This window comes from Chanodichthys erythropterus, chromosome 12 (assembly GCF_024489055.1).
Source record: "Chanodichthys erythropterus isolate Z2021 chromosome 12, ASM2448905v1, whole genome shotgun sequence".
NCBI lineage: Eukaryota > Metazoa > Chordata > Actinopteri > Cypriniformes > Xenocyprididae > Chanodichthys > Chanodichthys erythropterus.
The window spans coordinates 4251871-4267045 of NC_090232.1; the positions used below are offsets into that span (position 1 = coordinate 4251871).

The 15175-nt window shown below is 35.1% G+C and overlaps 1 protein-coding gene across 1 annotated transcript in view; it reads right to left on the bottom strand.

Moving 5' to 3' along the window:
- Window positions 1–15175, bottom strand: part of erbb4a (erb-b2 receptor tyrosine kinase 4a) — a 204128-nt gene that overhangs the window by 58571 nt on the left and 130382 nt on the right. The window contains exon 3 of the mRNA XM_067402388.1: window positions 7785–7971. Coding sequence (XP_067258489.1) covers window positions 7785–7971 — 187 coding nt within the window. The remainder of the gene's footprint in view (window positions 1–7784; window positions 7972–15175) is intronic.

Genomic DNA, 15175 nt, shown 5'->3' on the forward strand with positions numbered 1-15175 from the left:
AAACCCAGTGGGTTAAATGTTTGCCCAACCTGCTAGGTAGTTTTATTTAACCCAACTATTGTGTAAAAATGACTGTATTGCTTGCTTAAAATGAACTCCAAAATATGCTGGAAATTAACATTCATTAATATGTTTAATAAATGAACATTTAACAATAAGTTTAATGAACAATAATTAAACAATACATTTTTTTTAAATTGCTTATTAATAAATATTCACCTTTTGATTATTATAGTTGCCTCTAGTAATTATGTGTCTGATTTTTAATTTCCAACCTATTTTGGGTTCATTTTAAGCCAGCCATATAGTAATTTTTGAACAATAGTTGGGTTAAATAAAACATTTAACCCAACTGCTGGGCTAAAATAACTAGGTTTATCCATTTTCAACTTTTTTTTTTTTTTTTTTTTTTTACCTAGCATTATTAAGAGTAAGAGTTTCGGCATTTAACCAAAGTTGTAAATTGGCATTGTGACTGTGATTGTAATGCATTTCCATATTAAAAGCATTGTTCTGTGCTTTAATATGGCAATTTTTCATTATGATAAAGAAAAAATGGCTATTGGAAAAAAATGGAATTATGCATGCGTATGCATTGTACATTCTGTGCATTACTGGTTTCTAATGCAGTTGAATAAGACAAAAACATTGATGTATATATGTGCCCTTTTCAATCTAAGACGTATCCGCTGAGTAATGCTTTTTAATTTGCATGCATACTGCATAATAGTCTAATTGCTTTGCACGGTGCGCACTGAGACTTATTGGCGTGTTCTAAGATCGGATTCATTAGAGAATGCACTGTCTATGAACAACAGACTCGTTCATGAGTTTGTCTAATGCAAGCCTTGATTTGCAGGAGTGCTTGGATGCAATGATGTGGTGAGTACTGCACATGAACTAATCTTTTTCAATAACCTTTGGCCACATGCGGTGAAAAAAAAATATTTACATACAGGGATCTGCCCACTCAATTATTGAACTGTTTCCTGACAACACGCCGTATGAAATTATATCATCTGGAGATTCTAAAAGGTTGATGAAACTGCCTTCATGCAGCTGTTGGTTATAGCAGAGGTCATCTATGAGGATATAGTCAAAAAAGAAGAACATTTGATTGAAGGACCACAGAAAATAAGGTTACAGCCATTATTGTGTCATAAGTTTCTTATGAAAGCTATTGATCATGCTGCAGAGCCATGTAGAGAGGGGAGCACATGTCTGTAATCAAAGGAGCCATTCATCATCAATGTGCTGAGTATCTCATGGGGCTGAAGAACAACTTTCATCTACTAAAACTAATATTGAAAATTGCAGAAACATGGCAACCGTTGCCTTAAGAATCAGACTTTACCAGCATGGCTGGAGGAATAGAGAAATTCAATGCTAAAAAAAATATGATTCAAAGACTTTAGTGAAGAATTCAAAAGACGACTTCAAATGTGCAGCGCTTCCCATCACTGAGCACAGCCAACTTTTCACGGCTGCATTTTCTTGCTTACAATAGGGGTTATGATATACAGCATTTCGTTTTATGAAGGTCTCTGTTGCAGTGCCATAAATAGTGTGCAACTTTCTGCAACGCTGGGCTGGAACATTGCATCCATCGTGTGAAGCTTTGCAAGCTCTTGTATTGTATAGAATAAAAGTTATTCTGATGATTGTAATGCACATTTCTAACTGATGTACTGTGGTTGTAAACAGTCACTAACTACTTTAAATGAAAGCTCCAGTTTCAAAAAAACATCATCAGCATCAGTGGCAAATGTATAATAGACTTGTCCTTAAAGGATTAGTTCACTTCACAATTCAAATTTCCTGATCATTTATTCACCCCCATGTCATCCAAGATGTTAAAGAAATTAAGGTTTTTGAGGAAAACATTTCAAGATTTTTCTCCATTTCCACTTCACTGGGGTACAACGGATTCAAGTTTCAATGCAGCTTCAAAGGGCTCTGCACGGTCCCAGATGAGGAATAAGGGTCTTATCTAGTGAAACGATCTGTCGTTTTATAAAAAAAATAATAAAAAAAAACGTACTAAAAAAAACAATACTTTTTAACCACAAATGCTCGTCTTTCACTGTTCTGCGATGCGCCTCGCATTACATAATCATGTTGGAAAGGTCACATAGGCAGAAATGGCTTCACATTTTTGGTTTTATTAGTAGGATGAAAATAATCTGTTATTTAAACGGTGATTAGATTATATAAAGAAAGCGATCAAAGAATGCTCCCTTTACAATCACTGGAGCTGTCAATCAAACAGCATGAGTTTATCAGTTTACGCCAAAACTCCTGTTTTATTCAACAAATCTCTTCGTTACATCACGTTTAGTGTTGATGAAAGCATTTGATAGTGTGCAGAAATTAAGTTGGAATGACGAGATCACTGCTTTCATGAGCTCAACAACATGTCTGTGATCAGCTACAATGTTCATCACTACAACCTTTAATGCCACAATCTAAATATAACGCCATAGATATAAATGCAATGCTATGATCAACACTTTCACGCTTAGTTAACTTTAAGAGCTGTAATAATAGAGAGTAATACTATATGCTATTTCATATACAAAGATGTCAGCCAATCACAGCAGTGGATGTTTATACTGAAGTCTAACAGCAGACACGCCCCTTAAAACAGAGCGTTCAAATAAGAGGGTTAAAATCAGGGTAGGAAAAATGCCTTTTATTTCTAAATTATGATTATTTTTTTTTTTTTTATGTAAAAATCATACTAACATTATATGTGTATATGGAAACGTTATAAAACAATGTTGTTCATGAACCCTTTAAGAATTATGTTCTAAAATCTGACAGTCAAAACAGCATTCCTGCTGCTATAGCTTAACAGTCAGTCAAGTAAGTAGCCTAATTAATTATTAAGCTGCACAAAAATATGATCAGGAGTATGAACTGAAATGGTATAATGTGGTAATCAGATGTACACTGTAAAAAAAATCCCAGTAAAATTTACTGTAAAAAAACGGCAGCTGTGGTTGCCAGAACTTAACCGTAATAAAAAAAAAAAAAAAAAAAAAAAAAAAAAAAAAATCTGTTAAATTCATGGTAAAATAACGTATTTCATTAACTAATATAATGTTAATTTGCCAACCTAATGAAGTACTAATATATGTTATAATACACTGACAGTCACCAAACACAGTGGTGATAAGAGTCACATGATGAATCAAAATTCATTTCAGATTTTCCACAAGCTGAGGACAATACTAATATATAGGTGGTGCACACAGTGTCATTCACACACACACACACACTAAACACCATCATGGTAACATGCATGAAATTTTAAAAATGCAATAAACATTAATTTAACAACATTAGATGTAACATAAAACCCTAATGTACATAACTGATTAGAAAAAAAAATGAGAAAAACTAAGAAGAAACAGAGTTAATTCAACAAAAATATATCAAATGTGAAGTGTCACACAGGGAATTGTGGGAATGTCAATTTACGGTTTTTCACTGTTAATTTCTACAATGAATTGTTATTTTTCACTTCCAAAAACTGTGAATTTAACGGTAATTTTATGGTAAAATACATTAAATGTACCATTAGATCTATTACAGTTATTCACCGTATATAGTACGGAAACTTTCTGTAAACCAATTGACAGTTTTTCACCGCAGCATTTTTACAGTCTTTTACTGTTAAAATCACAGTCATTTTTTACAGTGTAAGTCAATTCAATAGCAATGCATACAGCATGTCAATGCTCACCCAGTTCATGTTTTATCCTCATATTTCCCTTGTAAGCCTGACAAAATCTTCCTTGTGGCAATAAAACTGCTGTGTGGATTCTTGAATCCTGAAACTCTCAAAGACATGCCCTGCAACCCCATTCATTCAAAGACGCCATCTGACGCCTTGTCACAAAGAAGAGAGTAACAATAAAACGAAAGACATATCTTTGAGGATGCAAATAAAAGCTGAGACAAGAAGGCAGTGGTGTACCCACACTGTCAGCATTCTATTCATCCCTATACCAAGATATTGATAAATCAGCCATTAAAGCGATAAAGCCATATTTACGATTCACGATGCCTACTTGGCATGTCTTAACTTTCTGCCCTTCACCTACTGTGACCTCGTACCACCTGCTGAACTCCTCTGGGCTTCTATTGGCCGTCATGAGTCATCAGAAGTCAGACAACCATTATCACGCCTCTGGCTGTTTTGCTTTGAGGCGCCGTCTACTTCCTCTATTTGTCTGTTGCTTGTTTGACTCCTTGATCTGTTTCTGTTTCTCTCTATATCTTTATGCATCCCATCAGGGATCTGGAAGTGCTGTTCTAAGATGAGTTTCTATATTACATGGTATAAGATGTAAACAAAAGTCTCCCTATGGGGCAACTAAGCAAGTCTGCAGGAAAAAAAAAAAAAAAAAAAAAAAAGCTAGATGCCATCTGTAAAACGTGTTAAAATGATACATACTGATAAGATAAAAAGCAGTCACATAATGAAGAGTGGCTAATTTATACGAGAGACATCTTCTGATGTACATGATTATCATAGCTGCCGCACTGCACAGCATGAAATACATTATTAGCGCCAATCTTATCTAACGTGTTCACATACATCAGTCCCTGCTATGCTAATTTCCACTAAAACCACAACTTACACAGACATCCGTCCAACATCAAAACATGACACTGTAGTATGATAACTAGACATTATACTACACTAACACTATATGTAAAAAGAATTAACAACAGGTCTTCATTATCTTCTATACACATGAACATTGCCGTTCAAGTTTTTTTTATGCTTTTGAAAGAAGTCTCTAATGTTCACCAAGGCTCCATTTATTTGATCAAAAATACAGTAAAATTTAAATTAAAATAACTTTATTTTTTTCCTGTGATCAAAGCTGAATTTTCAGCATCGTTACTCCAGTCTTCAGTGTCACATGATGCTTCAGAAATCATTCTAATATAATGATTTGATACTCAAGAACCATTTCTGATTATTATCAGTGTGCTTCTTAATATTTTGTGGAAACTGTGATACCTTTGTCAGGACCCTCTGATGAATAGAAAGTTCAAAAGAACAGCATTTATTTGAAAAAAAAAATAAATCTTTTGTAACATCATAAATGTCTTTACAATCACTTTTGATTAATTTAATGCATCTTTGCTGAATTATTTTATTTTATCTATTTTAGGGAAAAAATCTTCCTGGCCCCAAACTGGTAAATTACTGTATGTTAAAAGCACATTATCTAGAAAAAAGGACATTTAAAATAGACGTTTTAGGAAAATGTTTTCAGTCTAGGAACTTACAGAACTTTTGAAGAAATATATTTATATTCTTATGACATAGATTTTGAAATACATTTATATTCTTATGTAAAAACAGTAATGTTGGCACGATACCACAACTTTGTCTTCAGTACAATACCACAATCTAATACTGAAGCATCAATATTAATACCGGATTGTCTATTTACACTAAGTGCAAATAGTGTACCTTGTTGGTAAACGCGATTTACACTAGCTCCGCCCACCAATCTCTGGTTGGGCCACTGAAGTTTTAAAAAAGAGCATGGAATTCAACATCAGTGGCAAAAAACTAGCGAGTAAGGCTCACAGTCCTGGCTTTTAACACAATCGACGCAGGTTCGAATCCGCCTTTTGCTGAGCTCACATTTATTTTCAGGAAAAATTAAATTAATGTTCTAAAAGTGGGAATAAACGGTGACCGAGTGTTTAATAATATTAAAAGTGTTTATTGGGTAGGGTTAGGGGAAGGTGTGGGGAGGGGTTTTATTCTCCCAATAAGGCACCATCAATTTAATAATTTTGATAAATATAATAATTTGTACTCTATATGATTATTGCATCCTGTTAATGTACAAAAATACTGAGGTGCAAATAGTATCTGCCAATATAAAGTGCATATATCATACTGTTTACTCTTATTGCAAAGAACTGATACTCTTACATGGTGTAAATAGAATATATCGCTATTTTCACTTAGTGTAAATAGCTGCTGCCAATCGATACCATACATGATCTAAATTTCAGCGCAGGATTGCGATTATTGCGCATAATTTTACTAATTCCCTCAGGTTTCCCTTTTATAATGTGGGAAATTACCACAAACATTCACACATGAATCAACACAGATTATCACATCAAATCAGAAATTTGAATACATTTTGTGAGAAGTAATTTCACAAACAGCGTGAGTGAATCAGCAGTGCCGTACATTTTATTTGTAAATCTCTCTTTGAGAGACGGTTTTCTTTGCAGTTTTATTTTTCTTTGCGCTCATACTCACAGCGCGCACACATAAAGCCACTTCTCAAAGAGCTTGTGCATTCCAAATTGAGTTACTTTTCACAGCTTACTGCGCTTAAATGGTCAAATACACACAATTGTCATACCTTATGTATTCATGTAAACACAGTTGGTTATGTTTTAAAGGTGCCCTAAAACTTCTTTTTAAAAGATGTAATATAAGTCTGAGGTGTCTCCTGAATGTGTCTGTGAAGTTTCAGCTCAAAATACCCCATAGATTTTTTTTAATTCATTTTTTTAACTGCCTATTTTGGGGCATCATTATAAATAATATAACCCTCAAATGGATCTTTACAAAGTGTTCGTCATGCATGCGGCATGCATGCGTCGGATTATGTGAGTATTGTATACTGTTATATTGTTTATATTTGATTTTGAATGAATTTGCAGCTGTGCTAATGCTACACTGTTGGAGAGATTTATAAAGAATGAAGTTGTGTTTATGAATTATACAGACTGCAAGCGCTTAAAAATGAAAATAGCGATGGCTCTCTTGTCTCCGTGAATAGAGTAAGAAACGATGGTAACTTTAACCACATTTAACAGTACATTAGCATCATGCTAACAAAACATTTAGAGAGACAATTTACAAATATCACTAAAAATATCATGTTATCATGGATCATGTCAGTTATTATTGCTCCATCTGCCATTTTTCACTATTGTTCTTGCTTGCTTACCTAGTCTGATGATTCAGCTGTGCACAGATCCAGACGTTCTGCCCTTGTCTAATGCCTTTCATAATGTTGGGAACATGAGCTGGGATATGCACATATTGGGGTGTACATATTAATGATCCCAACTGTTACGTAACAGTTAAGCCTGTTCTTCTGAGGTCTTTTAAACAAATGAGGAGGAAACAATGGAGTTTGAAACTCAGTGTATGTCATTTCCATGTACTGAACTCTTGTTATTCAACTATGCCAAGATAAATTCAATTTTTCATTCGAGGGGCACCTTTAAGTGAACATAAACAGTTGAGAAAGAAAAGACATGAGCTGGAGCTTTAGTGTTATTTAAATGATACGCTTTTATGTATGTGCATTCATCAGTGCTAAAAGTAAATAAGAGTCTAAATTAGATCATTTGAATGATCTCTTATCTCCTTGTACAAGCCAGGATGGGCAAGCAACAGATGCTTGGCAAGGTGTTTCCTCCTGAGGCAAGTGAGCAGACTTGTGTGGTAAGGTCTGTTTCACCACTTTATAAGCAAAGTGATTCCAAATATCACTTGTGCTGCAATTTTTATTAATTAGTTTTGGGCAGGTTAAGTGCTTTTTGTTTCCATTTTGTTCACAGTTTCGCTTCAGTTTGGGTAGCACACTGACACCTAGTGGTGAACTTCAGAACAGCAGCGTATCAAGTACTAAAATAAGCAAAATCATGATATCGTACCGTTTTAGGTAAAATATATACCAATATTTCCCCAGTACCGATATACCACGCAACCTCACCTGTCAGGTTCTTGAGGCCGAGTTGTCTAAGGCCGAAGTGTCCATCTCGTCTGTAGTTGAGAAAGATGGACAGGGCGTAGCGTCCTTCATACAGTTTAGTGCCACGAATGATCCGCAGGTTCTCCAGAGGAAGATAGTCGAACTGGTTCAGAGCCACCAACACGTAACCCGTCACCTCACGGATAGACTGCGGAGATATAAAGAAATGAAGAAACTTTAAGCATACAACTTGAAAACATATACATTTCTCAGGTGAATCCCATGAGCTATTTTCTTTAGGCGGTTCAAAGATGTAGTTTGTCCTTTAGTCAAGGCTTTACCAAAACTTCATCATCAAGTCTATTAGCCGACTAACGAGACAGCCTTCATATAATTTGAAGAGATAATGGCCCAAGAGAGCACTGGACCCTCCCTCTCCACACCCACATCAATCATGTTGACATCCAATCACGGTTTCATACTGCGTATCATTAGCAGGCACAGAGGACAGGTCTATTTCATGCAGAAGAAGTGAATGTGATATAGCTGTACTGATCGGACACACGCATACTGCTGCTGTCGTCAGAGAAATCCATCTGAAGAGCTGACCAAGCACACGGTGACAGCTGACACCTGACAGTCATGTGCCCTGGAAGACCACTGCTAGAGATCATTATTATGTCAAATTTCAGACAAGACTTAAAGGAACACTCCACTTTTTTTGAAAATAGGCTCATTTTCCAACTCCCCTAGAGTTAAACAGTTGAGTTTTACCGTTTTCGAATCCATTCAGCCGATCTCCGGTTCTGGCGGTACCACTTTTAGCATAGCTTAGCATAGTTCATTGAATCTGATTAGACCGTTAGCATTGCGCTTAAAAATGACCAAAGAGTTTTGATATTTTTCCTATTTAAAACTTGACTCTTCTGTAGTTAAATCGTGTACTAAGACACGATTTAGACACGACAGAAAATGAAAAGTTGTGATTTTCTAGGCTGATATGGCTAGGAACTATACTCTCATTCAGGCGTAATAATCAAGGAACTTTGCTGCCGTTCCATGGCTGCAGCAGTGCAATGATATTACGCAGCGTCTCTCACAAGCGTCTCCATGGTTGCAAGGCACGTTCCCTGTGCAAGCAGGGGCTCACGGGCGCTGCGTAATATCATTGTGCCTGCTGCAGCCATGATACGGCAGCAAAGTTCCTTGATTATTACGCCTGAATGAGAGTATAGTTCCTAGCCATATCAGCCTAGAAAATCACAACTTTTTATTTTCCGTCGGTCTTAGTACACGATTTAACTACAGAAGAGTCAAGTTTTAATTAGGAAAAATATCAAAACTCTTTGGTCATTTTTAAGCGCAATGCTAACGGTCTAATCAGATTCAATTAACTATGCTAAGCTATGCTAAAAGTGGTACCGCCAGAACCGGAGATCGGCTGATTGGATTCGAAAATGATAAAACTCAACTGTTTAACTCTAGGGGAGTTGGAAAATTAGCCTATTTTCAAAAAAAAGTGGAGTGTTCCTTTAAGGGGTCACAGCTAATTGACCCTTCGCTGGGAGTTTGATTGACAGGCGATCTAAATAATGATAACACTGAATTATCTTAAATATGAGTTTCCTTCAATTGCACATAAACACCTTCCCATTTAGAAACTTGAATGCGATGAGCTCGTAATCAGGACTTCAGAAGTGGGAATTATCAAATTTCCGATAGCACATGAGGGCAGCATTAGTAGATTAATGTCGGTGGACTTGAACTTGAAAAAAGGTGTGTACTGACATCTTTCCACAGTTGAATAACATTCCTTCTTATGTTCTTTCATGTTTATTTGATGCTATAAATTAACTAGTATGAAGAGATGATGGGTTCACGAGGCATTTGATCCAAAGCGCTACTGCTATCTGACTGTCACGACAACGGTATTTGTTTAAATTTCTTAAAAATATTACAAATTTTGACATTTGAGACTTTGTTTCATATCAAAAAGTAACCTGTTCTGTCTTGTCTGTCGACGTGTTGTCTGTGTCCTCTTTGATCCACGATGTAAATAATGATGTGTGGCGTGAGAGCGGCATAGCTTGTCAGACATAGCGAAAGTAACAAAAGGGGAAATAAAAGTCAATATAAATATGAATATATATTTTTTGAGGATTCTAAAAACACAAATAAATAGCATATGCAGGACACTAACTTATTACAACTACAAATATCATATATTCATTAAATTAACAGATTTGTAAGGATTTCCAGCACTTTATGATTTTATTTTGATGAATGACAGGAATTCACACCAAAAATGAATAGATTTTAGATTGTGAGGTATAAATGTCTCAATGGTGTGCATAGTTCTTATAACTGACCCTTCGCAAAGACCCGCCCCCTTTAGTTGCTGTTGCTTTGTCCGACAAACCGGGGCGCTGTCACGCCACACGCAGTGAAAAATACATCGCGGAGCAGAGGACACTGACAACACATCGACAGACAAGACAAAGCAGGTTACTCATGATATTAAACAAAGTCCCAGCTTTCAAACTGTAGTTTATTTTAAGAATTTCAAACAATAAAAACCGTTTTGTGGCTCTTTAATGTGTCGTGACCATGGTCGTGACAGATTGCTTTAATGCCTCAACTCAAGAGGCTCGTAAACCGATCATCTCTTCCTACGAGTCCATTTATAGCATCAAATAAACATGAATGAACATGAGAATCAATGTTGTTTCAAACACAGAAAGATGTCAATATACACAATTTTTCAAGTTGAACTCCACCGAGGTTAATCTTCTAACTCCTGGCTGCTTTGTTGGACAAAATAGCAGATTCGGCGTTCTGATTGGTTAGATCGTTTGTCAATCAAACTCCCGGCGAAGGGTCAATTAGCATTAAAGGATTAGTTCACTTCAGATTTCAAAAAATATATACTTTTTAATCACAAATGCTCGTCTTGCACTGCTCTGTGATGCACCATGCATTATGTAATTACATTGGAAAGGTCACGCGTGACATAGGTGGAAGTATCGTGGTAGGGCGAAAAACTCCATCTTATTTTCTCCTCCAACTTCACAATCATCTGACATCATTGTTTTACCTTTTTTTATAAAGACCGTTTGACTTAATCTTTGCACGTTCACGTTGTAGACACTGAATCAGTAATTCCGCTACATCACGTGTGACCTTTCCAGACAATCATTTGTGGTTAAAAAGTATAGATTTTTTTTTTTTTTTAGAAAATGACCAATTGTTTCTCTAGATGAGACTCTTATTCCTCGTCTGGAATCATGTAGAGCTCTTTGAAGCTGCACTGAAACTGACATTTGGACCTTCAACCCATTAATCCCTGTTGAAGTCTACTATATGGAGAAAAATCCTGGAATGTTTTCCTCAAAAACCTTAATTTCATTTCAACTGAATAAAGAAATACATAAGCATCTTGGATGACATGGGGGTGAGTAAATTATCAGAAAATTTTAATTCTGAAGTGAACTAATCCTCTAATGGTTTGTCCGAATCACTAACCCTAAGCATAAGCAATATTAACAGCGATGCTGGCCTTAGCATCACTACTACATCTGCAACCTTTGTTATTGTTGTCAGCAGTTTCTGTTACCTAGCAACAAACCTCAAAAACATTGGCCTCCAGAACATGGGCAGAATTTCTAATTTGGTTCTAATTTACCTTATTTAATTAAAGGATTACTTTGGTTTTTGCAAACGTCTCAAATAACACTGTTTACTTTGACATTAATTTGTTTTCTTGCCCTTTTGGTATTAAAAATTCACTGGATCAGTGCCTTAGCTGCTAAGAAATAATAAAAAGAAAAAGAAAATCTTGCTTTTTATTTTTTAATAGACTTCCCTAAGAACACAAGCTAATTCAATTGCAATTACAGTTCTGCGCCACAATTCATAATTGATTCAAGCCAATTTAGCATGCAGTAAACAATACACAATTCATTGCTAAATGAGGTTTAAGCTGGTTAATATGCCTGCGAAGGATTTGCTCTTTTAAATGGGAGCTTGGAATAACTCTGAATAATGTCAGATCACAGTGAACCGCATGTTAACAAACAGCTCTTTTGCTAAATGTTATGCATAAACAAAGCAGCTGTGAGTATTTTATTTATTTATTTTCATATAGAAAGTGCATTTTGGTGGGTCTACCTTGACAAAAAATATATCCACACATACACACAGTCATGTCTTCAAGAATAACAACAACAAAATTGACAAATACCACTGAGACACTAAAATTTGAACTATCAAATGTGGTAAATTTTCATAATGGACATACAACAGAGGCGAGATATGTAAAAAAGTTAGTGAGTAAGTGGCTGAAAAATTACAAAACCTGACTATTTGAAAGGAAAAAAAAATAGAAATTATTTTAATAAATGAGGTTTTGGTGTTACTGCCTGGATTGAGGGTTATGCTCGTAACACAGCATGGCAGTCATTATAAATGCTTCAGCAGTATGTAATAGATCTGGACATGCTCTAAATCTGGAAAAGTATTGACTATTCTAACTGTTCCCTTCACACACTACAATGACTTTATTCTGTCTATGCAGTTCCCAGGAGAAAGTCACAGGAAATGCATGCAAAGTGCCGTAAATGTTAATGCAGTGATCTATAAAGGACACACATTATGACTATATGAATACTGATTTTCAAAGTACGACATTGGGCAGTCTATATGTGATCCATCACAAATCTAAATGCTTCAAGTAAGAATACATTTATAACTGAATAATAACATTTAGGGATGGGAATTTTGGAATGTTTTAGCTTCTGCACAAAATTGGAATACTGCATAAAACATCTGTGAATAAAGCAGCGCTTCCATCCCATATGTTAAAGAGAACAAAACAATCACTTCCTGAGAAAATTGAGCAAAATATCTGTAATAAAACATGGAAGTTGCTGCAATTGGGGAAATAAATTTTCTGACATTATAAATGTCTTGCATCTCAGAGCATGCCGATGAAACGGAATACACGCTGACTTGTTATCTTGCGTTCGCATGTCTGGTGTTTTGGAAACGCGATCATGTGACAGTTCTGGGAGGGAATTAAACCAAATCATTCTGATGACAAAAGAATGATCAAACCAAATTTCGAGATGCTGTGCAATGCGATTGGTCCGCTGGTTAGTCCAGTTATCCAATCATATCCACTGTTGAGGCAAAGTCACATGAGGTTTTTGTAGTGCATTTATTCAGTGAATGTGTTTTCATCATAGTTTATGCACATTTCTTTATCCGACTCAGTTCAATAAGTTTTTATGCACATTTTTGGGCATCTTGGCATTTCCATCCCACATTTTTTTTTTTTTTCTGCAATATACCAAAATGCATATAAAAATAGGTGGATGGAAGCATAGCTAGTGAAAATTGATATTGAAAACGATGACTGTGTGACTAAAAGAATACATTATTAACTATGATCGGTTTACCTAAAACAATGATATTCCTTCTTGATGATTCTTTTTCAAAAACTTTGACAATACTATAATTACTGTATATATATATATATATATATATATATATATATATATATATATATATATATATATATATATATATATATATATATATATATATATATATATATATATATATATATATATATATATATATATATTTACACAAACATTTACTATTTTATTCAATGTGACATACAGCACACGTATTACAGGGGCTTTCATTGAGTCTATATACTCAATTTATTAATGTGCTGTTCAGTTTGTATACATTTGTATATGAATAAACTATGAAAACTCCTATTGATGTAAGTCATTATAAATAATTTCCAATTGCAAAGAGAAATCCCAAATGAGATCTCTTCAATTTCATGTTTCTCTTCTAGACAGCAATGAGATTAAATAGAAAATTTCAATTAAGTCTCTAAGTGATTATATTTGCCAAGATATCAGATACTGCAAAGTCTGATATCTCAATGTGAACTTAAACGTTTTCCATCAAGTGATGTAAACTTCTATCCACATTCACTTAATACCTCTATACTTTGTCCACAATTATCACATTTGTGTCTATAATTATTTTTTCTAAGGGATTTTAGGAAAATCAGAGACATGGTTGTTTGATATTTAGTGTAAATGCAAGCTTCAAAAGAGCAAATTCTTTTACTGAAATTGGCAGAAAAAGATCTTCAGCAAAGAGTAAATATTTGGAGTTCTAATGACTTTATAATCTGCAATTCACTGGCTGTATGATGTCTCGTTTCAAAAACTTGACTGTCCTTGGTAAAAGCATGATGAAAGTCTGCTGACATCTTTATTGAGAGCATCTCTTGAGCGAGGCAGCAACAGAAGTAACAGGAGAATATTCAGAACAAACAAAACAACTCCAGTTACTAGCCAGAACGTGGCAGGCGATCATTTTTTTGCGAGAGATATGAGTCTGTGAATGAGGAGGGTAGTTGACAGAACCCCGCAGTGAGAAGTGGGAAGAGTTTCAGGGTCACAGTCATCCATTTTTAGATGACAGAATGTGACGAAGGCGTCTTTACGAGCAGGCACGGTCTGTTCTGTATTCAAACCAAAGAAAAACACAATATAAATGTCATTGCTATTGTTAAATGCAGTCTGTTTGTTCCACTCCATGTGGCAAGTTACATTACATTGCACATATTTGCCTGAAATATATTAAAAATCTATAAAGGAAAACAATTTGGAAAGCTAAATTAAGCAGAGTCATTTTAAGACTCATTTTAATGACAATGCATGCTGTAAGCAAAGTTTGGTCTTCCATAACTCAAATAATGGGACCTCCTCTAGTGCTCGGCACCTCCGACGATCATTACCTTCATTTGAATAGCAATCATGACCTTTATGAGTATCTTTAGAAACAACAGCAATCATTCAACCATTGGAGAAGAGAGTTGGCATATTGTGAATGACAAACCACCACTGCAGTTCTGAAAGAGCTATGAATCTAAATGCACTGAATGTAATTCATAGTAGAACTTTCTTTCTTTTTTTTTTTTTTTTTTTTTAACCAAGAAATTACTACATCAGCTTTGTGCTAAAAATCAATCAGCAGGCAAGAAGCTTTCAGAAAAGGTTTTGTGTAATGGATTTAGAAATAATTACTCATCAGCTTCATCTATGCCAGGGTCAATAGTATCTAATTTGACAGATTAAGATACACAGTTCAATCATCATTCATATGAATGCTGTGCATTCAATTATGGTCATTTTTATTGTCAGACATTTTCATGTAGCTGTAATCATTTTCAGGTGTCTATAATTGCTGTGAGGAATTCATTTCACCTCAGAGACCGTGTCATGACACTGCTGGATGTAATGAGAACTAGACAGCCGTGAATAAACTGGACGGACACACTTTCTAAGAGCTAGTGTACACTTTCACTGTCTGAAATGGGTATA